The 27,083-nt window shown below is 45.0% G+C and overlaps 1 protein-coding gene across 2 annotated transcripts; it reads right to left on the reverse strand.

Moving 5' to 3' along the window:
• Nucleotides 1-94: 94 nt before the first annotated feature.
• On the reverse strand, nucleotides 95-27,083 carry SERPINE2 (serpin family E member 2). Of its 2 annotated transcripts, XM_068145498.1 has the most exons (10): nucleotides 27,018-27,083; nucleotides 11,804-12,078; nucleotides 10,557-10,676; nucleotides 9,212-9,439; nucleotides 6,776-6,973; nucleotides 3,786-3,984; nucleotides 3,547-3,647; nucleotides 2,215-2,301; nucleotides 1,583-1,666; nucleotides 95-810 (listed from the first exon to the last, which is right to left on the reverse strand). In XM_068145498.1, the coding sequence occupies exons 2-10, from the start codon at nucleotides 12,057-12,059 to the stop codon at nucleotides 773-775; spliced, it is 1,311 nt and encodes a 436-aa protein (XP_068001599.1). In that variant the 5' UTR covers nucleotides 12,060-12,078; nucleotides 27,018-27,083; the 3' UTR covers nucleotides 95-772. The 2 variants fall into 2 exon arrangements, with proteins under 2 accessions (XP_068001599.1, XP_068001600.1); XM_068145499.1 differs by lacking the exons at nucleotides 10,557-10,676; nucleotides 27,018-27,083.

Here is a 27,083-nt window from a genome sequence, read left to right on the forward strand (position 1 = left end):
CCCTTTTCCTTCCCCTTCTTGTAGAAGATTCAACCAAGCATTTTCCGGGGCTCTGGAGCCGGAAACCCGTGGGCACAAACAGGGTCCACACCTCTGACTGTTCATAATGCAGTTTTATTTCTTCCTTTGTACAAAACCAAAAAAAAAAAAAACAAAAACCAACCCAACAAATATAAAATTTCAATCCAATAGAAAGTGTAGCCTAGCAAATGGCACGTTTACATCACACAGACAGGACAACGTGATGTGTACCTAACACCACATTAGTTTCAGAACTCAGTGATACATGCACTAAATAAAAATTGCTAGAACCTTTCATCTATCTCTACCAAGAATATCCAGGGATCAAGATACTCAAGGACCAAAAAGGAATCTCGATAGGTGGTTATCTACACAACTAGGCCTCTCCCACACACAAGAATAAAACCAACATTAATAGAAATGTTTACCATTGCTTGTTAAAAATCCTCTCACAAAAGCCATACATAAAATTCTTAGTAGATAGAGGAAAAAGCTCAGGAGTTTGTTAGCATAGGCAACCAGTCAGTAGTTTAGAGAATCTTTTATACATTTTGAAGAGACACTGTAGGTTTCAATCTGCATTTTTTTTTTTCCCACCAAGCCAGAAATACTTTTGACTCCTGTTTCAAAACCCAGCCAGTGGTTACAACTAGCTCTTGAGTGAAGCCAGAGAGTAGTGTACAAAATATTTAACAGGACAGGGGTGTGCCACATGAGTGTTTACTTCTTGAAGAAAAAGTCTTTTCCACATTCAAGGTTTGTTTATTTGTCCCATAAACAAGATTGTACCTGAGGGATGAAGTGAGAGCAAGGATTACCACAGTCTGTAAATAAACTTTTCCATGACGTCCTCAGAGTGCAGGCAAGCCACCTCATCCCACTCCTGTCAAGCCTCTCTCTAGTCTGAGCCCAGGAAAGGAGTGTTTGGATAGGTGACCAACTCCTAATTCTAGGCACACACAGTTCTGTGATGTTTTGTGGGATGGGGACTGAAGCCTTCTCTACCCCCCAGTGCTGGCAGCTGGCACCTTGCTCCCTACTAATGGGCATATCTATCTTCCACATGCCACTGCAAGAAATAGATGAGTTATTCAGGTAACTAGGGCAGCTGGGCTCTAGGATTCAATCCATATTGCACAGAAATGACCATCACTATGTTTGAACACTCACTTCTGTTCCCAGCAGGCTGAGGCACCACCCTAGATCCCCAAAGTCCCTATTGCAGCCTTTGCCCTAGCACTATTTTCCTGTCCATCAGAAGGATGGGTCCTAGTCACTAATTCACCATCAGCTACTTCATCTCCACTCATGAAACTAAGAGTAGTAAAGACTTACTTGTACTCATGAACCTGCCATGCTTGGTTCTGTTAACGTGGCAGCCAGTACTTACACATTTCCCATTCTAAGTTATGCTCAGATAAAATAATCTAATATTAAAGGCATAAAAACAGAGTTGCAGGAGTTTTGTTTTAAAGCAGTAGTTTTTCAGGAGCTCCAGACTTCTTTTGTGCATTGCACAGCTGGTAACTTCTCAGACAAAGTCCACACAAATGCTGCTTACCTGTAGGATTGTGCCGGATGAAAAACACGAACGGCCTGTCTACGATGAACCAGGGAGGGGAGGACCTGGCTATCAAAATTGCAGCTTGCAAGAGAGAGAAGGTTTAAAGTTAGGCAGCATAAGATACCTGAGATCTACCAGTGTGGACAGTTAAAGCAACACAGATTTTGTGTTGTTGTTCTAGGAGCTATATTAAAAAGACAACACAACAGCCCTAGAAAGCTGGAAGGAAGTCTTTGGTTGTCACTGAAAGGATATAGCAGCTTAGTCCTCTTTGCCATTTGGATAGGCAGGAACATTAACCTGGTGGCCAAAGGGTTAGCTATTAGGAAACACTTCTCTAGGAGAAAGTATTTTTGTACTTCTTAAGAGTATACTAATGGTCTGATCAGCATTGGCAAGCTACATAAAATACATCAACTGATACAAATCATAGAAGAGAAGAACAGTTTTGGTTGGAAAAGACCTTCAAGATAGACTCCACCCAGTATGTAAATCCACCAAGTGTGGTGCTAAACTGTGTCCCTTAGCATCAAGTCAGGGTGCATTCCTACCATGGTCTCAGCATGGGCTATCTGTCCTCAGTGGCCTTCTTCCTAATAGTTTTGAGTCTTAAAGTTACCAGCACTTACTTGTTGCTGCAGAAGCTTTGGTTCCATCTTCACTAACTTCAATTTTGGTCTTTTGCAGAACATGAGACACATGAAGACTTTCTGTCCCTGAAACACCCAAGGAGAACAGCACTTCAGCTGCATGAGTGCTGAAGCACCCTGTGGCTAGCAGCTATGCAAGCATGGCTAAGAATAACTAAAGCTGAAGTTTACAGCTGAAACCCTCATACCGCATTGAAGAACACTACCCGTAGTATCTCTGAACACAATCAATACCTTAGTAATTACAAAAATAACAGAGGAGGGAAGAGTAAGATAAGATAACCTAGTAAACAGAGTAACCTATTTGGTGGCACAAGTTAGAAGTGTTCACTTGCATTTTTAAATGGCTGAAAAGAATAATGCTGTCTGATTTGAAGTTACACTCCCATTTATCTCAGTGTCAGGGGAAATAAAAGCATTTGGCAAGGCACCTTGCTTTCAATGCAACAGGGATTTGTTTTCAGGTTAAGTCAGGACAAAGCAGGGTTTCTGTTGGATCTCTCTGTAGAAGCTAATCCAGAGTTTAATTGAAACAGAACAGAAATAAGGTCACATTTGAGAGGTATGAGTTCAACAATGTCTACACTACATTTTCAGACACCAATATTGACAGAACAAGAGGAGATGGTTTTAAACTGAATGAGGAGAGATTTAGAACAGATAGAAGAAGGTTTTTTAGCATTAAGGGTGGCAAAACACTGTCTCAGGTTGCCCAGACACATGGTAGATGCTCCATTCCTGGAAATATTCCAGGTCAGGTTGGACAGGGCTTTGAGTAAGCTGCTCCAGTTCCAGATGATCCTGCTGACAGCAGTAGGGCTGGAGTAGATGACTTCTAAAGATCCCTTCCCATCCAAACCAGTTCAGGATTCTGTTCTATTTACAGCTCTGATTTGGTCTAGTCCCTTACACTGGGAATTTGGTCCTTGAGCTTTCCTATGTTCAAGAAAGTCATTAAGCACAATTTAGGGAAGAGTAAATACTGCATTGCAGTATTTGTAACAGGCTAAGGCACAGTGGTGTCCTGCCATGATTTTAGACAGCGCTGGAGACTTCTCAGGTTGTAACATCACATCTTAAGAACCTGACCAACATGATTTACTGAAATACAAAGGGGAAAAAAAACCCCAAACAGTGTTCAACAGAAGCCAGCAGCTATGCTTGGCTGGCTACAAAACAGCCCCAATGTCATGGTAACAGTTATCCAAGAGACAGACAACTGCACTGGTCAGACAATGCTTTATTCAACAACAAGACTATGAAGGACCACCATGGATCAAAAAAAACCCAAACCACACAAAACCAACTTACTTGTTATCTTTGCAAAGTTTGCCTTTGACTGGTCAAACATATCTGTAATGCCAAGTGCTTTCAGGGGGTCCTTTAAGTCTGTTTCTGCTACTGCTGTAAATCTAGTTGGAATAAACAATATAGTGCAATATAATCAGTATTAGGCAGGAAAGATGCCTTAGTATATGGCCATCAGAGGAGACACATATACAACCCCCAGAACACTCCCTGAAGGACAAATAGATGATGTCAGTACTTACTTTGGTAAAATAACCTGTACTCTTTTTGCTACCATGGTGGTCATCCAGCTTCCTATTGTTTTTGTGCTGATGTGGGGAATGATGGCAGAGAGGGGGGTGGTGCTTTCTGTGGGCAGGGCGATCAGCATGCTTATCATCTCGCCATGGTAGGGCAGCTCGATGATGTTATACCACAGCTCGTTTGGAGTACTTGTTGTGCCTAAAAAAAAAACCCAGCAAAGCATCATGGTTGATTATCTTACAGCCTTAAATCTCTGTTTTACTCTTAGACACCTACTGAAGTGGAGGAGGACCTGGGAGTGTTGGTGGACAACAAGTTGCCCGTGAGGCAGCAATGTGCTCTTTTGGCCAAGAGAGTCAATGATCTCCTGGGATGCATTATGACCACCAAGGCTAGCAGGTTGATGGAAACTCTCCTCCCCCCTCTGCTCTGCCCTGATGAGGCCATATCTGGAGTACTGTGTCTGGTTATGGGATGCCCAGCTCAAGTGAATAAGGGAACTCCTGGAGAGAGCCTAGCAGAGGCTACAAAGGTGATGAGGGAATTGGAGCATCTCTCTGACAAGAAAAGGCTGACAGAGCTGGGGCTGTTTAGCCTGAACACAAAGACTTCTCGAGAGGGGATCTTATCCATGCTTATCAGTAGCTAAAGGACAGGAGTCAAGACGAAGGGTCCAGAGGCTCTTCAGTGGTTTCCACTGGCAGGACAAAGGGCAACAGGCACAAACTGGACACAAGGAGGTTCCATCTGAACATGAGGGAAAAAGTTCTTTGTGAGGGTGCTGAAGGGCTAGCCCAAGCTACCCACAGAGGTTGTGGAGTCTCCTCTAGAGATATTCCAGATCTGCTGTACACTGTGATGCTGGGTAACCTGCTCTGAGTGACCCTGCTTCAGTAGGGGTGTTGGACTGGGTAATCTCCAGAGGTCCCTTCCAACCCCTACTATTCTGCAATTCTGATCTAAGTACCTGTTAGAAAAGCTTTGCCCACATCTGAAAACTGACTCTAGGAAGTCCTAGGCTGGCTTCCGGCTAGGCAACCCTTCAGAAGTGGCTCAGGCTTTGTGAAAATGCTAGTACAGGATGACACCATGATGCAAACACTCATGCAAGTTTGCTGTGCATAGTTTCCCAGACACACCTCATCAACCCAGAGCAGCAGGCCAACTATGTTAGGAGTCACCAGGTCTGTGAATCAGCTGGATGTCCAATACCTATACCAGACATACCAGGACCAACCAAGCACTGAGAAACAAAGAGCAAAAAAACTCCCAGGCAACAGACTGTCTTTTCCAGCTTCTTTTCCCCTCCAAGAGTTATTGGAAGAGCTCCTGTCTGTTGCATTTACTTCACCATCTTGCTTAATAAGGGTCTTAGCAGGAAGCAATCCTCGGTCCTCCAAAGCAGTGGAGGACAGCCACAATGAGGCAGTGCAGGAGGCTGGTTAGAGAAGGAGTGAGATAAGGATACCTCCATGAGTTACAGAAGTGCTGTGAAGACGGGTTTTGAGCAACCCTCTCCTCCTCCAAGTTCCCTGTGGTTGCTGTGGGATTTTTGGCACATGGCTGGGATGCAAATGATTTTTATAGGAGTTTCAAGTGAAAACTTGTCAGTTTAACTATAGACAGGGTTCCTGGGAAAGCTGCTGCTATCCAAAAAATCTTATCTTTCCCTTTCTTCAAGTAAGTCTGCACTTGTCAGCCCAAGCTGAAAAATCCACATCTCCATCTTGCTGCCAGGACCATGCATCCTACCTTGACTGATCTCCTGCTGCTAGGAAACCAGCAGCAGTGCATTGACTTTGCAGGAATTGTGGCAAGCTTGGCAGTTTGATCATTTCCTTTCATTATGGCACTGGTTCTCAAACAAGGGTCTGCAGATCACAGTGCTGGTTGCTGAAACCAGCTACAGGACAGCCACAAAAGTTAGACCATCCAAGCGTGAAGCACCACTTTTCTGACCTGCTACATGTTACTATATCCTTAGGACTAAGACATATAAAATACATAGGGGACTCATCTTCACAGTCAACTGATGGGATTTAAGCTACTTAAGACGTTTAATAAAGATCCCTTTTCAATGTTAAGACAGACAGAAGCCCTCTGTTAGGATATTCTGCTCCAATACCTGGGTTTTGGACAGAGTTTAACACAAAGCTACTAGTGTTAGTTTTGAGCACTGTTAACAGTAAAGCTAGGCATTTAAGAGCACAGTGGGTCTGAGATTTTGGATTTATAGCAAGCTGTAGTCTCAGGCTCTATTTAGTACACAAGGAAATGACCTCCAGGCAGCACTTCTCTTGGAAGGTGTTTTTATCAGAGCTTCAATCTTTGACCAATAAAATCCCCACAGGACTGTAAAGCTGAAGCTCTGAAATATATTATCAGTCCACTGAGCTGCCCATGTCAGCTCTGAGTGTCCCTGATGGAAGCCTGGCTGAACCTGTTGAACTTCTTTTCACTTGTGACTTAATTTGAATGTGAAGAGCAAGTTCACACCTCAAGAGACAGAGCCAATGTACTGACACTGAGCTCCTCTGGCTCCCACAGGACTGGGGACTGTGCAAGTCCCATTTCTTTATTCTACAGTAAAGTAAGGAGTGATTCTACTCCAATCTTTCCTTCAAGCACAACTCAAAGAAAACTCAAGGCTGCTTCTATTGGCTGCTTTTCTTCGGTTTTGCCCTTAAAAACATATTCTTACTGCAAAGCCTAAGTCACAAAGTTGTCGGTTTAGATACTTCAGATTTTCCTTTTTAAAGGCAAAAGATAAGGCAATCACTCTGACAGAGAACCCAGCCTTAAGCAGACCTTAAATTCCTTGCACAGCAAATTCATCTGTATCTCAGGCTGCTGAAGCACTTCTCCAACACAAGCTTCCTAAATCAGCTAGCAAAAGCAACGCCATTAAACAGCACACATACAGCAAAATCCGGGTGGCGTTGGAAGGAAGAGAGCCAATTTTACAGCCATTGCTGGCCACTGAGCTTACCACAGCGGAAGATGGATAACTGGGACAGCATGGGGACTTGGTAGGTCTTCCCATCAGCTCCATAAAAGGGACGTTTCTTTGTGTTTTCAGGTCGAAACCTTGATTTCCACAGGCCTTTGAAATACACAGCATTTACTAGAACCAGCCTGGTCAAGCTGCCGTCAATATCATCTGGAGATAGAACCTGATCAATCATACCTAGAAGAAATAGAAAGTTTAAGTGTTTGCTGCCACAACATTAGCCAACCATCCATTAAGGATCTCACTTTAGGCCACTTGATCTGCAAGGGTGCCAGCTCCTCATAGAACCACAGAATAGCTTGGCTTGGAAGGGACCTTAAAGATCATCTAGTTCCAACCCTCCACCACAGGCAGGGACACCTCCTATCAGAATAGGTTGCTCAAGGCCCCATTCAACCTGGCTTTGAACCCTTTCACAGTTGGAACCTCCACAACATTGTGGACAACTTGTTCCAGTGCCTCACCACCTTCAAAGGAAAGAATTTCTTCTTGATGTCTAATCTAAACCTGGATTGTTCCATTTGAAGCCATTACCCTGGTCCTGTCACTACACTGCACAGGGCAACACATTTGAGGTTCACACACTCAGGAGTATTCTGTCAAAGTAAACCTCTGGGACAATTAGAAACAAACTCTTGCTCATCAAGAGAGAGATGTTAGAACTCGGAGTGCTTTACCCTTCCAGCATGAGAACAGATCTATGTGCTAATAGCTTTGGCTGAAGCACCTCCCCATTTTACACACTGCTTGCAACATTGCTATGCAAAACTGGTGAGGTGGTAGAGAAAGAATTTGACAGCCTCATTTCACAAAGAGCACATCCAAGCTTGTTAATGCTCTCCTCACATCCAGGAGGGCACTGGTTTGAATTTCAAGGGCTACCAAATGTGTAGCTTACATAGACTAAGTGTGTTGTCAAGTATTATCTCTGGCTTTAGCATACATTAGCTCGACAAGAAGATTCCAAGAGGCTTGAACCATAAGAAGTTCTGTGGAGGCAGGGTCAAATAAAAATGCTCTACCAAACGTGACTTGTATGAATACAGCCATAGCTTGCAAGAGTTTAGGGCTCTAAGAGCAAAAGCTGAACCACTCTGCAGCTTTCCACAAGTCTGATTTGCTGAGTGAAAATATCTGAGTTGCTTGAATGCAGGTTTTGCGTTTGAAAAAGCAGAACTCCAATTGAACTCTGCTTCTTGTACAAGGATAACAAACAGTAAAAGCTCCCCTAGTCCCATGGGCAGATGAACATACACATACACACACACACAGAGTACACATCCCTCAAGAGCCCTGTGCTCTTTAACATCTTTATTGATGATCTGGATGAGGACATTGAGTCCATCATCAGTAAATTTGCTGACGACACCAAGCTGGGGGCAAGAGTTGATCTGCTGGAGGGCAGAGAGGCTCTGCAGAGAGACCTCAACAGGCTGGACAGATGGGCAGAGTCCAACAACATGAGATTTAACACATCCAAGTGCCGGGTTCTGCACATTGGCCACAGCAACCCCATGCAGTGCTACAGGCTGGGGTCAGAGTGGCTGGAGAGCAGCCAGGCAGAGAGGGACCTGGGGGTACTGGTCGATGGTAGGCTGAACATAAGCCTGCAGTGTGCCCAGGTGGCCAGGAGGGCCAATGGCATCCTGGCCTGCATCAGGAACAGTGTGGCCAGCAGGAGCAGGGAGGTCATTCTACCCCTGTATACTGCACTGGTTAGGCCACACCTCGAGTCCTGTGTCCAGTTCTGGGCCCCTCAGTTTAGGAAGGAGGTTGACTTGCTGGAATGAGTCCAGAGAAGAGCAACAAAGTTGGCGAGGGGCTTGGAACACAAGCCCTATGAGGAAAGACTGAGGGAGCTGGGGTTGCTCAGCCTGGAGAAGAGGAGACTCAGGGGTGACCTTATCACTCTCTACAACTACCTGAAGGGAGGCTGCAGACAGGCAGATGTTGGTCTCTTCTCCCAGGCACCCAGTACCAGAACAAGAGGACACAGTCTCAGGCTGTGCCAGGGGAGGTTCAGGTTGGATGTTAGGAAGAAGTTCTATACAGAAAGAGTGATTGCCCATTGGAATGGGCTGCCCAGGGAGGTGGTGGAGTCACCGTCATTGAAGGTGTTCAGGAGGAGACTTGATGGGGTACTTGGTGCCATGGGTTAGCTGTTTGGGTGGGTTGGACACGATGATCTTGAAGGTCTCTTCCAACCTGGTTTGGTTTATTCTAATATAGGCCACCAGACAGGCACATCTCCTGGGTCATTAAGACCACAGATACCTGGCCCACAATCTTCAAAACACCACACTAATGCCAGCTGAAAGGCAGAACAACTTCTACCTCCTCATCCTTCCATCTGAATCTGAGTGATCTCAGACGCCACCACCCTCAGCCACACAAGAAGCACTCACCAATACTCACCCCTGGTTTCATTTTTCACCCACTGGTTGATGGAATCACAAGCTCCATTTGGGTCCTCGAAGTCCACGCTCTTGACACTGCACTGAAACACCTCTTTGTTCCTTGTAACAAAAGGCACTTCCATTTTAAAGCCACTCTTTGCAAATACTGCATTAGCAATTGTAACAATGTCTTTATTCTTTTTTGAGACTATGAGCCTGTTTATCTTCTTTAAGGCTTTACCAACTCCTAGTTAAAAAGAACAGCAAGTTTAATTTAGAATATGATGAACAAACATTTACTTTATATGCAAGTATTCATGACATGAAAGGTCAGACATTAAGTGCTGGACTACCAGACCAAAGCAGGCATTCTGAGAGGCCTTCCAAAATACCAACTCCTGATCTCTCATCTGAAGAGCACTCCTGTTTCCCAGCAAACACATGATCTGTGATGGCTGCTGCCCTTCTAACTTGGATGCTCAAAATGTTACACAGTAGTTCAGGTCCTAGAATGGGGCTACTAACCATACTCTTCCACAGGGCAAACTGTTCCAAGATGCATTTCCTATCATACAAGCCCGGGTCACCTGTCAGCTCTGTAAGAGTGACAAAAAAAAGTAGAGGATTCAGTCTGCTCAGCTCAGGGTTAGGCAGGTGGTTTTGAATCTCAGAGCACAAAGCAGAAGTTGTTCTCTCACCATCCTTCCTTTCCATTTACTGGAGAATAATGCAAGCTGTCAAGACTTCTGTAATAAGGTTCAAGTTGTAAAGACTAAGTGCTGGCCTAAATCAGCTACAAGCAGGAGTCAACACACTTAACACAGGAACTTGCCATCAAAAAAAAGGGAAAGCAGCAGGTTCCAGTGCCTACAGTCAAGATCCTGAGGACCTGAAAGCAGCTTGTACCAAGTGCTGGCTAGCTCCTTCACTGTGTGTGAGGGAAGGCATATGGCAGCACAGAAGAACTGCTATGTTCACCATACCCAGCTCTCCTCGTTGCAGCTTATGAATGAGGGCTTGTCTACACAAGGAAGCTCTTGCCAGGCAAGCAGCCTCATGTTCAACCATGACAATGAGCAGGGTCCTTGGTTGGCTGATTTTACAGCAATTAACGGGCTCCCTCTGTTTCCCAACAATTTAGGCAGCAACACTTCCAGACTGCTTCCTTATGCAGACAAACTTGAGATAGGAGATACAAAGGGAGTAAATTAGTTCAGAGTTATTCTCTTAGCTGCAAATGAGAAAAAAAAGCCTCAGATGGCTTTGCTGTTTCATGTGTCACAACTGCTTCAACAGCACTGTTTGTATGGATTGCTACATGTCCACTCTCCAATATTATGGGCAAATTCTTCTGGAGAACATACCATAACAGAGGTTCTCAAACTGTATTCTGTGGACCACTGGTGGTCCACGGAGCACTTGGTGGTGATCCGGGGAGAGCTGGCTGGTCTCATGATGCTGGCTCTCCTCTTTGCTTCCAGCTGCTAAATTGCATTAAAAGACAGCTAAAGATAAATTAAATACTTCCCAACTGTTATCCTTCTACAGAAGTTGCTGTGGTTGCCAAACAACTGTAAGGCAATCATGAACAAGAGCAAAGGAGATCTGTGAAGAGACAGGTAGGATTCCATAACAAGTCTCTAGAAGGTACTGGCTACCTTCTTTAGAAGTTTGAGAACCTCTGTCTCAGTATTAGAAATTCTTGCAGGCCAAATAAAACACTTCAAATGTTTTGCAAGTAGTTATGTTTTGGGCATTCATTTGATATTGAAGATGGTTATCCCATGAAGAGATTTCAATCTACAACATTCAGATCTTAAGCCGACAAATTGGTTTGCTTTAAAACCCAGCACCAAAACAGCAAAGCAAGTGAAGAAAGGACAACACAGCTCAAGATTTAAATGTGCACTTACTTTGTGGAGGGGGTCCTATCCCTGGAAGGAAGGCAGAATGATGGCACTAAGATGTTAAGTCTTGCAGGCAAACACTCACATGGATACTCAGCATGCAAAGTAAAGCAGTGAGAACCTTCAGCCTACACCCTCTTCAGGGGTAGGCAGTGGCAGAGGAATACAAACGCAGATGCATGCAGTGTCAGGCTTAGAGATGAGCTGAAACAGCTCTTTTGAGAGGAAGGCACTACAAGAACTGCAACATTCAGGCATCTTGACAGCAGAAACACAAACAAACAAAGCTGAAGAGCATCCAAGTGAAATTGTCAGTTGTGTGGTTAGTTTGCAGCACTTGTAACGCGGGGACAAGAAACATTCTCTTGCCCTGTTATTCAAGGTGTGGCACATGGAGGACTGTTCAGCATAGCACTTGCAGCCTTCCTGCACTGCGCTAGCACCACACCACCATCTACACTGCTCTGGAAAATCCATTTTGTAAGGCTGAAGGTAGTTCTAGCCAGGCCCCTGAAGTCATTAAAGCTGCTTGTATGTACAATGTCCACACGCAAATTGCCAATTAACTTCAAGTGTGTCCATTTTCTGCTTTGGTAAACAGAGTTAATTGGTGTATGATGCAGTCTGCCACACTTTGAAAGCCAACTCAGAACAGCATGAATATCCTGACAAAATACACCCCAAACCACCTTAGAAGCACTGACCATTGACGCTGTATCTCATCATAGTTGTCAGCTGCTTCTTTGTCTTGCCATCAGCCCCCAGCTGCAACACCCCCAGGACTGATGCAATCCCATGAGGAGACACAACAACGTTGTCCTGAGGCTTAGCTTTCACTATCTGATTGAAGACCTGGATACCAACATCAGAGCTAAGTTCCTCCAAAGGATAAAAACTGAACTGGGAACATACAGATGTCAAAGTCCCAAGAACAAAGAGGAGTGGGAAGTGCCAGTTCATGGTCTCTGGTTGGAGATATCTGCAAGAGGACAAGAAAGGGGAGGGGAAATCAAGTCAGCTTTCACAAGTAGAACAATTTTTATCTTCAATTTAAATTCTTATTTACCTGCAGAGCAGCAAGTCTTGCACATGCTCCATGTGCCATTCACAGAGCTCTGGCCATGGGACTCACATTTTACTGCTGTATTCTGGGCCTAGGGGTTTCCAGAATCAGGGATAACTATAAATAGTTAGAGATCAGTGACTCTAACAAGACAGAAGCCACCAACCTGAAGACTACATTGTACCACACACAAGTTCAGCTAGTTTGGAGTTTCAGTTAAATGCAGTCTTGGCAATTCAAACTGCCCTTGAGGACCAGTTAGTGCAAAGAATCCTTGTGGTGTGCTCCTTGCCCACCAAGATGTGATGCACACAACACATTTTGCAGATCACTTTCTGCAGTGAACAGAAGCATGGATACATACACAAACAGACCTTCTCTGGTGGGACTTTACGCCTGCCTAGAATGAGTTAGCTGCACGACTGACTTTTCAATGCTAGGAACAGAGAGGAAGACTTTTACATTTCAAAGCACAAAGTGAAATTTGGACTGAAGCCTGTACTTCCCCACTGAAGAGAATTGCACAGGTAATGGGCATGGAAGGAAGTTCATTCAGCATGGGCCAATCTTCACCTGCAGGTCTAAGGCCTAACACAACTCAATATTGGTACAGCCATGGGCTCCTAGAAGTGAGGCACAAGTGGCAGCAAGTTTGTCCAGGAGCTCTCAACAAGCGATTAGAGAACCAAGCCCATATTTTAAATACTGGGTACTGTAACTATGGGGCTGTATTCCCTCCTCAGGCAAGTATGTTCAATCCCTTTTTTGTTAGGGCAAACAGATACTTAGATGGTCAGAACAGAATCACAGCATGGTGAGGGTTGGAAGGTATCTCTGGAGATCATCTAGTCCAAAGACCCCTGCTAAAGCAGGGTCACCCAGAGCAGGTTGCTCAGGAACACAATGTCCAGGTGGGGTTGGCAGCCTGTTGCAGAGCTCCAGGACTCTCACAGGGAAAGTTTTTCCTCATGTTCAGGTGGAACCTCCTGGGTTCCAGTTTATACCCACTGGTCCTTATGCTTTTGCTGGGAACCACTGAAAAGAGTCTGCCCCTGTCCTCTTCCCCCCACCCCTTAAAATATTACTAACAACTGAGAAGATCCCCACTCCATCTTCTCTAGGCTAAACAGCCCCAAGTCTCTCAGCCTTTCCTTGTGAGAAAGATGCTCCAGTCCCCTCATCTGCATAGCCTCCAGGGGACTCTCTTCAGTAGCTCCTCATCACTCATGACCTGCAGAGCCCATTACTGGACACAGTACTCCAGATGTGTCCTCAGCAGGGCAGGGCACAGTGGAAGGAGAACCTCCCTTGACTTGCCAGCCACACTCTTAATGCACCCCAGGAGACCACTGGCTTTCTCAGCCACATGAGCACATTGCTGGCTCATGGTGGACTTGCCCATCAGCAGTCCCAGGTCCTTCTCCACACAGCTGCTTTCCAACAGGTCAGCCCATAACCTGTACTTGTGCAGTCATGCACCTGTTGCACTAGTCATGCAGTAATCTCCTACCTCATGAAATTAGATTCCTTGCTCAACTGTGAGAATTTCAGTCACAACATTCTTACTTTAAGACAATTCAAGAGCCCCAGAGTTGGTCTGGAGTTCCAGACCAACAAGCCAGTTTGTTCCCTCACTGAGCTTGCTTTGTGCTCCAAGATCTTTCAGAGTCATCAACTAGTTCCCTGAAGGGTAACCAGGCTGCAGGAGATACACAACTGATTAAAGTGTCATTTGCATACCACATTCAAAACTCCAAAATAGGTCTCTTCTGCCCTTAAGCCCCCTGCTCAGCACTGCACACTTGCTCTCCTAGCTCCAGCAGCCCCAGAGCTAGAGGCCAGCAGACATAGGCAGCACTGAGAGCATTTTTCCCAGTGATATTCCCAGCTGCCTCCCACACACATGGAAGGGTGTACTGCACCAAGTGCTCTGCCATCACACACAGCCTACCTACGCTGCCAGTTCAAACCATGCTGGAGCACTTGATTACCAGAAAACCAGCTGGTGTTTGTACAGATTCATTTAATCATCTTTTAATAGCATGTACTTTAACTGTGCTAAAATACTTGAAAGCAACAAACTCAGCATTTCCACCTTCTTCTGCACCATTTAAGGGGACGGAATTGGCTGTGTCAAAATTTGCCATTGCAACACAGGGTACACCAACTGCTCAACACAAAGTAATACAGGAATTGAGACAGCTTTCTCCCCTCAACCCAGCTGTCAGTGTAGCTGTGACCACAGGAGCCTGTCAGACTGATCTAAGTTATGCAAGAAAAAGTGAAAACACTGTCCTACAAAGTAGGTTAACAGCCTGCCCACTAATTAAACCTTTCCCATCAACCTACTGAACCCTCTAACAGTTACCGAAGAGCCATTCATTCCACAGGAGCTCCACACCACCCAGCAGCTGACACCACTTAAGCTTTGTCCAAAAACTAGTCTGTATTTGGCCAGTTGCACCAAGACCTGCAGGAGGAAGACCTAAACACTACCTGACTGTCCTGAAGCAGGCTATGAGTCATGTCCTGGATTTGTCCTGCACCCCCATACCACTGGCTACAGCTGAAGTAGCCATGGGGAGAAACAGCACCTGTCAGAGAAAGGGAATTTGGACTTTGTTAGTAAACCACTTGAAAACTGTAGTTTTGTTTTGGGGGGAAGGCTTCCAACTTCCCTCACTCCCAGGCAACAGCTCTACCCCAACAGCAGTGCTGCCATGTAGGAGGCACTACTCCAAGAGCAGCTGAGTTTTGGGTTTGAGGGTATTCTTAGTAGATGTGCTTACGAGCAAACAGCCCAATGTTGGTTCAATACAGCCTGCCCCATGTAGAGGTGGAGACCAGAGACAGTGACAGACAATCACTGAGCACACCACTGAGCTGTAATTTGAAAACCCAGCTTTTGACTGAGGTAGCTCCACCTGATCCAGCCAGCAAACAAGGAGCTATTGGGCTATTTTGAGCACATCTACTTGACACATTGCCAGAAGTTTATTACAAGGGTAAAGACAGGAGTGACACTTCTATGGAAGCAAATAACACAACATTTCATTGTCACATACAGCATCTGCACAAGCTTAACTGAAGTCAGGCACTTCTTTCTTTTCTGCCTTCACCACAATTCACTGCAAGTTCCAAGTTTTCTTCCCCACTAGTGACAACCCCTGCCAGACTCAGCTGCATTTTCCCCCTTGACATGTGTGAAGCCTTGTCAGAACAACCTAACCCTGCTGCCAAGGCCACTGCTGCAGGTTTTTAGGTTTGCCTGTTTTTTCCCCCCCTGCCTTGTTTCAGGGCAAAACTGTCACCTCTGGGACCTGATTTCCCCAGAGGTCTCCAGGCTTGCCTAACCCCTCCCTCCTGCTAGGCCATTAAGGCAGGACAGGCTTCATTCTAGAACACAATCTTTAGCAGATACCTACTCAGTAAACAAAACTAAGTCATGCACTGTTCTGAGCATGGGTAAAAAGTGAAACTGCTTTTCAGCACTAGATAGAGCAGTCACTTCTTGGCCCTGCCATGCCCATCACGTAGCTTAACCAGCTAAATGTGGAGCTAATTTCATCCTTGAGCAGGAGTAGCATTCACGGTATTAACGCTTCTGGCATGGGTTTCAGTATACTCAACTTCTGTGCAGCTCAGTAACAAGAGTTGCATTTGCATATCCTGAAAGAAAGAGCTTAAGTAAAGTGCAAGGAGAAAAAAAACCACCAAAAAATCCAAAAGGATGTAGGATGTGTAGGATGGAAAACAGTTGACCTGCTACACCGACTATCAACAAGCTTTCAACAAGTTTTCATAACGATGGAGCTAAAAACTTCTTGATAGTTAAATTTGAATCTAATGCTTCAAACAAAAATACAAGCTAGGCATTTCTTTGCCTGTGACCTTTATATTTTTGCATAGTTAACTGAGAAGGAGGAAGGTGTATAAGCAAAATCATTTACATAAATGTGGGCTTTTGAAAGATGCTGAACAGGAGAGAAAAAAAACACAACAAAACAACCCAATCCAAACCATCCCTCAAGGCAGGCTGCCCACTTAGAGTGAAAACTTACATGAAGGACAACACCCCACAACTTCAACTTCTAAACAGACAACAGAAATGCTAACAATGACCCAAAGAAATGCATCTAGAGAATGCTAACCACCCCCCAAATCAGTTTTGTTATGCGAGTACAGTTCTTCACCCCAGCGCTGAAGTTTCTGAACAAAACAGGTGACAGCATTTTGCATTCAGCTGAGCATTTTCTGACACACAGCTCAGGCAGGCAGAAAGCTCTGGGGAAGGCAGGAGAGGAACACCACAGCGTGCCCTATCTGCACTGGTAGTTTTCTGTTCTTTCATGACAGATGATGAAATGTCTTCAGGCTACCAATCTCCGAATGACCTCAGCCTCCAGCTGGTGTTGCAAGCGCTAACCCTCGTGCATACTAGCAGCGTACTCAGCTCACTAGGCTCAATGTATCACTTGCACAATGCAGAGTTTTAAGCTTCTGGCTGAAGTTATTATGGAAGTATTTATGGCAGTGAAGAGAACACAATGCTTTTGGCTTGCATGTACAGGATGTAAAACAGTGAAGTTACATTAATACAGATCCAGGTCTAGAAAGGCATTTGATGGAGCAGGTAGAAGTTATCACTTCAGCCCCAGGCACAAAAAGCTGCTGAGCATGGAGATCCTCCTACAGGGAAGAACTAGCTTAGGAAAGTTTTAATTTTCATGGAGCCAAATGAAGCTGCTGTACTCTTCCAGGGTGGAAGAGAAGTTCATTTGGTTCAATATCAGAGGCAAAAACATGAGCTGAAAAAAACTACCCAGACTTAAAATAAAAGTCAGAGAAAAGATCTGTTCCAGACAGCAAGTGAATTGAGGATGAAATAGTGAACTGTACATAAATTTTCCAGTGTCTGTACTGATGTAGTTAGTATTCCATGAGACACCACCCAAGAGTTTATTTTGAAGCTGACTTGAACAGCAATATGCCCCCTCCCTGGAGGTATTCAAGGCCAGGCTCAATGAGGCCTTGAGCAGCCTGGTCTAGTGGAAGGTGTCCTGCCCCATGGCATGGGGGCTGAAACTCGATGATCTTTAAGGTCCCTTCCAACCTCAACCATTCTATGAATCTATGGTATGACCCAAAAGGCTCATACTTGCAGCTGCAAGATGGATCCTGCAGTTTCTCTAAAGCATAAGGATGCTCAAACACCAGACTTGACTTCCATGAATCGCTGTAACCAAACCAGCAGCGAGCACAGCTCAGAGTAAAATGGAAAAGCAGAGTCTTGCAGCATTGCTGGTTTCACTGTACCAAAGCCAAAAAGCTGAGAGCCCCTGAGTCCACATGGCAGGCAGTGGGTAGCCTGCATGCCCAGAGAAACTCAGCTGGGACAAACATTCAGGGACCTCTCCAAGTTTGAGATGTTGATGTTTCCTTGTCAGTACCATCTGTGCTACTAATTTAAAAGTCTTATTTCAACTGACATGTGAGCTCAAAGAAAGCAGTTTCACTTCAGGCATTTAACTAACTCTCTCCAGCAGAACTGAATAAATACTCCAACTTGTTAATAGTCATTTAAGGAGCTGGCTGAGCACACCGCAATTGTTTCTCTAAAGCAATGAGACTGCTCTGGTTGCACTGGGAAGGTCACATGCTGGGTCTTGTTTTTTCTGATGATGCACACTTGGCAACATATTAAAACACTCAAGCCTGTTGGTAGGTTTTTCCTCCCCCCCTCACATGTGTATGCAACTTCCCTTCTGCCTAAGCCTCTTCTACCCAAAGCCTCCAGCTGCGGTATCCTCTCTACCATGCTGCTTGGCTTCTGCTACATCTAAACACAACTTTGGGTTCAGAGCAGCAGGACTCATGGTCTGAATGCAGGTAAGTTCCACAAAACAGAGCTATGAAATAGGTCACCTTCCTTCACATTTTCTGGTGCATCCTGAACACTGGCTCTTCCCTTTCATCTGAGATCTCTTTCCAGTGCTTTCTGCTTTAAAGAAATAAGGAAAAAACCCCACAGAAATCTCCATAGATACCAAAAACAAAAGCCATATTACATCAACATGTCAGGTCACATGAAAAACAGCTAACAGAACAAAACAGATTTTTATTACTCAATACCTGGAAGGTTTAGTACACACAGAGCCTTACTAAGAAAGAATGATTGCTAGCTTTTAAGCAACTCAGTACTTACATTAATCTGAAAAGGAGTTACTGTCAACATGAGATAAATAGAATCTGTACACAGAGATAAGCTGGAAGGTCTTTTAGAAAACATTTTTCATGTTAAGATATTGGTCTGACTTCAAGGACTACGGCCAATGTTCCACACAATCACAGAAAGCACGGGACTGGGCCTGAGGCTTTCCCCTCTCAACCTTACTCCTTTCTCCAATTCTCTCCTTTTAGTGCATTTGTTTGTTTCAAGATGGACTGTCTCCATCTGGAACACCTCCCTTTCCTCCCTGTCCATCCAGCCTCCTCTGCCAAGAGGGAATTTCCCAGCAGGGCTTGTAAAACTGGCTGGCCCTAGGCAGGAACCTTCTTTGTCCAAGCACAGCTCCCACATGTGCAGAAAGTCAGTTTAGTGCTTCTTTATGAAGAGTCCTGACCACCATTTCTTGAGTGTGTCCATTCAGCAAAAAGGACAGAGACAAGCTCCATTTAAAACCTTCTGTAGCCTCAAGACTGGTGTCTTCAGCTACTGAGCCAGACTAATTTTCTCACTGGCATATGGCTTCTATGCCATTTGGTTTATGGTGGTTCTTGATCATTCACTGCATATCAAATTGATTTTTTTTATAGTTTGCCACAGTCAATTTTGGGTTTTGCCACTCAGTTGTAACCATACTACAACCACACAAGTACTTCCCAGAGTTTCAAGAGGACAGACACGTGTTTTACTCTCATCTCTCATTCACACGATTATAAAAAGCCAACTTCAGCTCTGCTTTGTGAGGGAAATACAGAATTTACTGGCATCACAGAGCAAGGGACTTATGGAGACAATTCTGGGCCTCAACATTTGAGGTGGGTTCAACAACTATTGTTGAGTTTCTATGGGTTGCTTACTTCTGTATTTAAAGCAGTGTTTCTACAGCCTTCTTCAAGATCTATTATCAAGTCTTACAGTATCAGGAAGATTAAAGAGAATTAAGTTTCTAATTTACTGGTGTCCCTTTATTACAGAAGTAGTTATGTTGATCTGAAGTTATTCATGCAATGTCATTATTTTAACTTAATGAAGAAAGAGCAAGGGACAGTCAGCCCATCATGACTAATGCTGCAGAACCAGTTTCCTCAAAGACACCTTCACAACATGGCAGTGAGACTACCCTCTTGCTCTGGATCAATCTCAGTAGAGGGAACAGTGGCTCAAGGGTTAAACCATTTTCCTAAAATGCAGCAGCAGATCCATAACCCAGGCACCCATTTTAAGTTTGTAGAAGAAAAATAGAATAGTATTAACCAGACTGGGAGAAGCCTTTGAGATCGAGTCCAACCTATCATCCAACACTATCTAACCAACTAAACCATGGCACCAAGCACCCCATCCAGTCTCTTCCTAAACACCTCCAGTGATGGTGACTCCACCACCTCCCTGGGCAGCCCATTCCAATGGGCAATAACTCTTTCTATGAAGAACTTCTTCCTAATATCCAGACTAAACCTCCCTTGCCACAGCTTGATACTGTGTCCTCTTGTTCTGGTGCTGGTTGCCTGGGAGAAGAGACCAACCCCCACCTGGCTACAACCTCCCTTCAGGTAGTTGTAGAGAGCAATAAGGTCTCCCCTGAGCCACCATGGAACCACAGTTCCCACATTTGCTGTGTATTAACAATGCTCACTATGCAAGTACAGGCTCATTAAGAGCCAAAGGCAGGATTGCAACCTCTTATTAATGAGGTTCAGGGTATTAACTCTTTGGTTGCAAGTACAGATTGTTGAGGTAACTCCACATGGTGCTAGACTAGCTACGGCTGATGTTTCATCAGGTACCTCACCACCACCTTCAGCTTAACCTCTTCTGCTGTAGTATTTGATCTTCTTCCTTAAGGGTTCTGGGTTGCCCTTCAATATTCTGTATTTCCACTTGTTGAAGTACTCATCTGATACTAGGTTTCTCGCACCTCTGCACTCCTGCAGAGCATACTGAAACTTGCTCCTTCTATCCCCAGGTAAATTTTAGTCTGCTGGCTATGGACATGTCCTGTCACCTGCACATACCAGGCTGAGAGAGCAGAAATAACCCCATGGAGGTGGCTCCATGGCCACTGGAGAGACTGTGTTGAGAGCTGTGCCTGGAGCAGATTGAACGTCAAGAGCTCTGCAGCACACGTTCTGCTTTGGAAGGGTTCAGATACCCATATCTGTAGCACTTAGACCTAGAGAACTGCCAAGCAAAAAACCCAAAAACACAGAACCAAACCTGTATTAAAAGAAGTAAAGACAGAATCGAGTTCTGCAACCAACAGCAAAGACTCCATCAGAGCTTGGACAAAACACGAGAGCTGCTACAGAGTAGAAGACAGATGACTGTTTGCCTTCAGATTCTACACCTTCTAAGTTTAGTTCCTCTGCAAAAAGAGTATTTGTACTCCCTCAGTTCCCATCATTCCACTCCCTATGGCTCAGTCTGGGTTCACAACACAACTGGAAATTGGGGGTTCTATGCAGCAGCAACATTTTTATCACGGTATCACTACGGTTGGCAGAGACCTCAAAGATCATCAGGTCCAACTTGTCACCACAGACCTCATGACTAGACCATGGCATCAAGTGCCACATCCAATCCCCTCTTGAACACCTCCAGGGATGGTGACTCCACCACCTCCCTGGGCAGCCCATTCCAATGACGAACGACTCTCTCCATGAAGAGCTTTCTCCTCACCTCAAGCCTAAACTTCCCCTGGCACAGCTTGAGACTGTGTCCCCTTGTTCTGGTGCTGGTTGCCTGGGAGAAGAGACCAACCCCTTCCTGGCCACAACCACCTTTCAGGTAGTTGTAGAGAGCAATGAGGTCACCCCTGTACTTCTAGGAAACTAGGAGATATGACAGGAGATATTGTCCACGTGATACCTCCTCAAAATCTAAGCGTGCTTTGATTAGAGATGCCCAACTGGTAACACTAACGAGACAGGCTCTCAGTCTAAGTGTCCTTTAAGAAACCTCACTTAAGTTGCTGCAAGCAATTCAGTATTACTAAGTTTTTTGTTATTTTTCCTCTTAGAAGAGGTAAGACTTTGATGTTAACAGTTTTGGTAGCTCTATGAAGTTACACGATTGTATTTAATACACTCATTTAACCCTAAAAATAAACCAGAACCAGTCCTGTGTTCATACTACGAGCTTTTATAAGAATTTATACCTAAACTCATTGGTATCCCAGACCTGAAACTGAAAAGCATTTGTATCTAAGGGATGCCACCATCTGAGAAAATACCTGGGAGAGCTCAGGAGCACTGTTCTAACCACTTACATCACTTGTGGTTGGATTATCTGGAGCACGATAAAAGACCAGCCTTCTATTTATCTATTAATCATACCATACAACATTAATAGTCAACAACTTCCTCTTCAAAAGATAAGTCAAAAACCCTGTCCTCATCAGATGAATGTAACTCAAAGTGTAATCCAGCCAAGGATTTAAGGTATTAAGGATGAAAAAAAAAGATCATATAATTTTATGTCTCTGGGACACTGAAACAAACTTAAGATCACAGCGACATCAGATGCAAGTTTTCCAGTAGCCTTTTCTCATCCATTTCAGAACTAGCTTAAAGGCTACCCCAGAAGGATAGGGATCTTTACATTTGTCTTTACAGCATAAAGACACCTAGTTGTATTCATCCTTTCCTCCCCTCAGCTTCAGAAGCAGAGCTAGGCAATCAAAAATGCATCAGAAGTCATAGATGCTGTAAGGAGCGAGGAATGAAGCACTGTGCTGGGTACCCTGAATACTGAAACACCTCCTCAGTCATCTTCAAGAAGAGTTACACTAATGAGTTAAGAGAAAGAACAGCAATTTAGAAACTTTTATTTAAGAAAACAAACTCTCTTCATTAATCTGACCTCACTTCCAATTAATCCCACTGGGCTTTGCTACAGGTTTCTGGAAAGGCAAGCCCTAAATTTCCGTAGGAAAAAAGATAACTGAATGAGCTATGCACGATAATCTTGCCAGAGCAGATCATGACCTGGCACATCAGACCATCTGATTCAGTTTAGACTGAAAGTTTGTAGGCTGAGCTGCGTTGGCTGAGAAGCCTCCGCACAGTCCGTGGCTCTTTCTGCAGTGCAGATGACAAACCTCAGCAGAGGAAGTAGGCAATTAGCTGGGAAAGGAGCCTTTTATGATGAGCTGCCAGAGCAGCTGGAGGCCTCAAGCCTGCTTCAGTGATGGAAAAGGAAGGTGTAGAGCAAGATGGGGACATAGAGCTAACATAGATCCACCAACTTCTAGACAGGATTTCTGGGATTGCTTAAGGATGTACAAGAAGGTGGTAACAGAATGGAAAAAGACAAGTTAGAGAGATGTTCAGTTCACTTTTTTGTACGTGTAATCTGTCCAAGCCAATGACAGAGACTGCCCCTTGCCTACTAAAACCAAACAAGAAACCTCAAAACCCACTCACCAACTTTGGTCAACAGAAACTTGCAGTGCAGACCGGATGACACAGCCACCTCATTAGCAGTGAGGATCACAATCTGTCCTCCTGTTTAAAATTCAAGTCATAACTTGCTTTTCAGATTATTTAAGAAGAAAAAGCGTGGTCAAAGCTACAAAGCTGATGAATATGAATTCCTATCATCTGTACCTCAGCTGAGGTAAGAGAGCTAAGATGCACCAACACACTACTGCTGGAGCCTGCAGTGTGATGTACAACTGCGGCTTACAGTCTGTTGGCAAACATTTCTCACAGTTTCTACCCACATGTTCAGGCCACTACATATAGACAGCCTTGAACAGGGGTTTTGAGCTCAGGACTTGCTGGTAATCAGTCTTGATGCCTTTTGTAATTGCTGTCATAGTCCCAAGCTACTAAGACATTTCAAAGCCCTGTTTATAAATCCCAGGAAGAGAACAAGAGGCTGCCGGAAGCACATGGATTATATCACATTGCTGAGTATGGTCAGCAAGACAGATTTCCACCATGGGGAGATGAATCCACAAGATTAATATGCTTTCATACTTTAACTGCTTTGTGGTGTATCTATCAGACCCCAGCATGAGTCACATGCTGATTTCAGCCTGGGAGCGTTAAGAAAAAGCCTCTTTCTGACTATTAAAGGTGAACGTCAGACCACAGACGAGATACAGTAGCTGCCAAAACCATGTGTTTCCACAGACCCCGCTCAAGAAGAGGTGCTAAGGGATATATAAAGCATTTCAGTTAGCACTTAGAGGTATTTCAAGGCCACGACAAAACCTGAGAAACTATGGCTCATATTTACTAGCATTGCCACTAAAATTGCCTTGTCCACTTCCTGTCCACGATCGCTGGCTCCAATTTAAGCAGTGACCTCCTCTGTGCTTGCAGAAGTTGCACGGTAAACTAGACTAATACTGAAGAGGAGACAGGGAAAAAAACCAGAACACAGGACAGCTATTTTCCCCATAACACACCAGCCTCAGAATTTCTGTGGCTACAACTGCAGGATTCTACCATTTATTTTCATCCTTTTCTGCTCTCTTCCCACCCCACGATTTTAACCATTGCAGAAGAGGCACACCTTAACATGCACACAGTTGCACATGCTCAGCTTCCTCAGTTTGTGTATGGAAGTACATTTACTCCAATTAAAATAAGTGGCTGTATTTTCACAGTTCTGATTCACACTCTTAATCTTTAAATCCACAGGTAGGTGAGTGGCTACTCCACGCTGCCTGCTCTCCAAAGCTAAGAGGCAGTTCTTTATATCACTCTGCCCATTCAGAAGTTGTTTATGGTTAGCAGAGCTGCACTGAATTACATGGTACTTACAGGGCAGTACTTTGCCATACAACATGATTTTTAAGTGATGTCACAGGTGACTGGGAGGATGCCCTGAGGCACACAAAGATGACTGCACCCAGCAACACTTCCCAGATTAGTGATGATTAATCCATTTTTTCCTCATCTTCCTGTGTATATAAAACCTTTGACCCCAAAGAATAGTAGACTCCAGTTAACAGACCAACTAACTGGAAACATTTTGATGATTAGGCTGGATTTCCCCCTACTTAATATTACAAAAGCATGCTCTCTCATGCATGCTCGTGATGAAGCAATCCAAGCAATCTAGACAACCCTCACTCTGGCTTCCAAGAAAATGCTTCCACTGAGCCTCAGCCTTTTCAAGCATGAACACTGCAGCTGCTGAGCGAGAATCAAAAGTCACAATTTGTTGTATGAGCCAGGTAGATACTGAGCCTACCACCAGAGCCAGAGCTCTCTCTGAACCGCTCCTTTGCTGTACACGATGATGTACAAGGTTTATAAACATCTCCATTTTAATTCCCAGCAATAAGGTGAGGGGGTTATTTTTATAGATTTATACACACATGCTTCAATCCAGTCTAAAAATGTCTACTGCACCTTCCTGGGCTCACTGCTTGACATTTTTCTGCCTAACAGCATGCTGCTAAGAAGCTTTAGGACTGGAACACATTTCTGGCTGTGCAATTAAGAGACCCATGCTAAAAGTCTCTGCATGCCACCAAGAAACACTATTCTCCTGGTTGTCAATGACAACACCAAACAGAAGCTTCTGTACACACCTTGAGACTAAATCCATTGCAGACTGCTGTGGTTTTCCTTTTTGCACTGACATGAGTTTATATCACCTCCCACACGAGGAACACTGAGCTACATACAGGCGATTGTCTATAGTAATGGCCATATGGCCATATCACCCAAGAGAAGTTTGTAGGACACCTATCCCTAGGTAATGTCCCTATCAGCAGCTCTTTTTAGCATTTTAAGAGCACTGACAAAACTCCAACAGACTCTCTGACACAACTTGTGGTGATTGTAAAGAAGCTGTGGACTAGCATCCCTTACTCAAAGTTTACTCCTGTGCAAGACGGCTGCTCTTAGAATCATGCCATCAATAAGGTTGGAAAAGACCTCAAAGATCATCAAGTCCAACCTGTCACCCAACACCTCATGACCACTAAACCATGGCACCAAGTGCCATGTCCAATCCCCTCTTGAACACCTCCAGGGAAGGTGACTCCACCACCTCCCTGGGCATTCTCACAGGTGTCCTACAAACTGTACCTCAGAAAATGCTGAAATTCCAAGCTAGCACCTCTTGCATGCATTTGAATCAGTCTATTTAATCATCCTGCCTTTTTACTTGCACTGATCTTCAACTTGCACACTTTACAGACTCATCTGATCACTCAGCAGGCATGCAGCAGCTGCTTTTCACTTCGCTCATGGTTTTCTGCTTCTCCCCTTTCTGAAGCTACTCAACAGTACAGATGCTCACACCTACATACATTCTGTGAATAGTCCTTACAAAACCAGGTTTCTAATGAATTCCTGTGGAGAGCAGGGGGTAAGACATTACTAAATGCTCATACATGAGCAAAGGAAGGCAGAAGTAATTTTTCAGTGCAGTAAGAGGAAAAGAAAAAAAGGCAAAACACAAACAAAACCTCAGCCTACCAGGTTTCCCTTTCAGGAAGTCGCCCAAGAATGCAATTAAAACCACAAAATCCAAACCATGTTTCAGAATCATAAGCAGGCGTGAGAAAGGGGGAGAGAAAGAAGTCACACTTGAGGCCTCTAATCCATACAGAGCTACTCTAGTGCATGAAGGAAAACCTGGCATTTTCACACGTATTTGTTAGCCCAGTGGTATCCCCAAAGGTTTCAGTTCTCTGTGAAGATCCTCCTGCCCTGCACAACGCTGAGCCAAGGTATTAAACACCATTTTAATCAGGAGACAAAAGACTCTCTCCCGAGGTGTACTCTGCATTCCCAAATCCTCCCAGAACTCAGTAAAGCTCGCTCCCACATTACTCAAAAGGGAGCCAAGACAGAGTTTCAGCTAAGCAGTTCTCTGCTCAACACACAATTCGATGCCACCAGCACTATCCAAATCCTGTTTCAATAACAGTATACACTTTCTTCCTCAAACCACAATGGCTAGAAATACTTCCCTATCTCTTGATACGCAAAGAAAGTCTCGGTTGTTAACTGAATTACGATTTCATTTCATTTTTTTCAGTACAAGAACAACAAGCTTTCTCTCATAAGAGTCACTAATAAAGTGAGCAACTTTCAGTTTCCAGGCTCTAACGATGGGGCCGATGCTCGGGAAGCGGCGCCTCTCCCGCACCCGTAGGAGCGGAGCAGACTCCGCGCTGGCTCCGTTCTTGCTGCTTACCGGGGCACCAGGGACACAGGATGGAGCCGAGGGGAGCAGGCGCTTCCCACCCGGGCGGAGCATAGAACTCCCAGACTGGAAACCCGCTGAAAACAAAAAAAAACCTCCTTGCGTCCAAAACCAACAAGGAGAAGGAACTCCCCACGCCAGCAGCACCCACTCGCTCCACAGCGCCCACGCTCCCGGCACTGGGAAACTTGTGGGAGACGGTAGCAGGCACAGCAGAACCAGAGAGCGCCCAGGACACCGCGCCCGGAACGAGCATTTGCCGCCGGCGGCCTCCAGGCTGTCAACAGCGAAACTTTGGCTTCCTTTCTCCTGCCCTTGCCCCCCTCGGCTCCGGAGCCCACAGGCCGCCCCGGCCCCCTCCCCTTCCTCCTCCGAGCTGGAGCTGCCCCTTCCCCTTTGTCCGCCGCCGCCGCCGTCGTCCTCCTCCCGGTAGCCGGAGCTAGCCGTCGCTCACCTCCAGCTCCCGGCGGCTGCCAACCCGCTGCACCACACCGCTCGGCCGGAGCGCGGCGGCGCCCGG

This window comes from Melanerpes formicivorus, unplaced genomic scaffold (assembly GCF_026170545.1).
Source record: "Melanerpes formicivorus ecotype bairdi unplaced genomic scaffold, bMelFor1.0.p_v2 SCAF_12, whole genome shotgun sequence".
Taxonomy (NCBI): domain Eukaryota; kingdom Metazoa; phylum Chordata; class Aves; order Piciformes; family Picidae; genus Melanerpes; species Melanerpes formicivorus.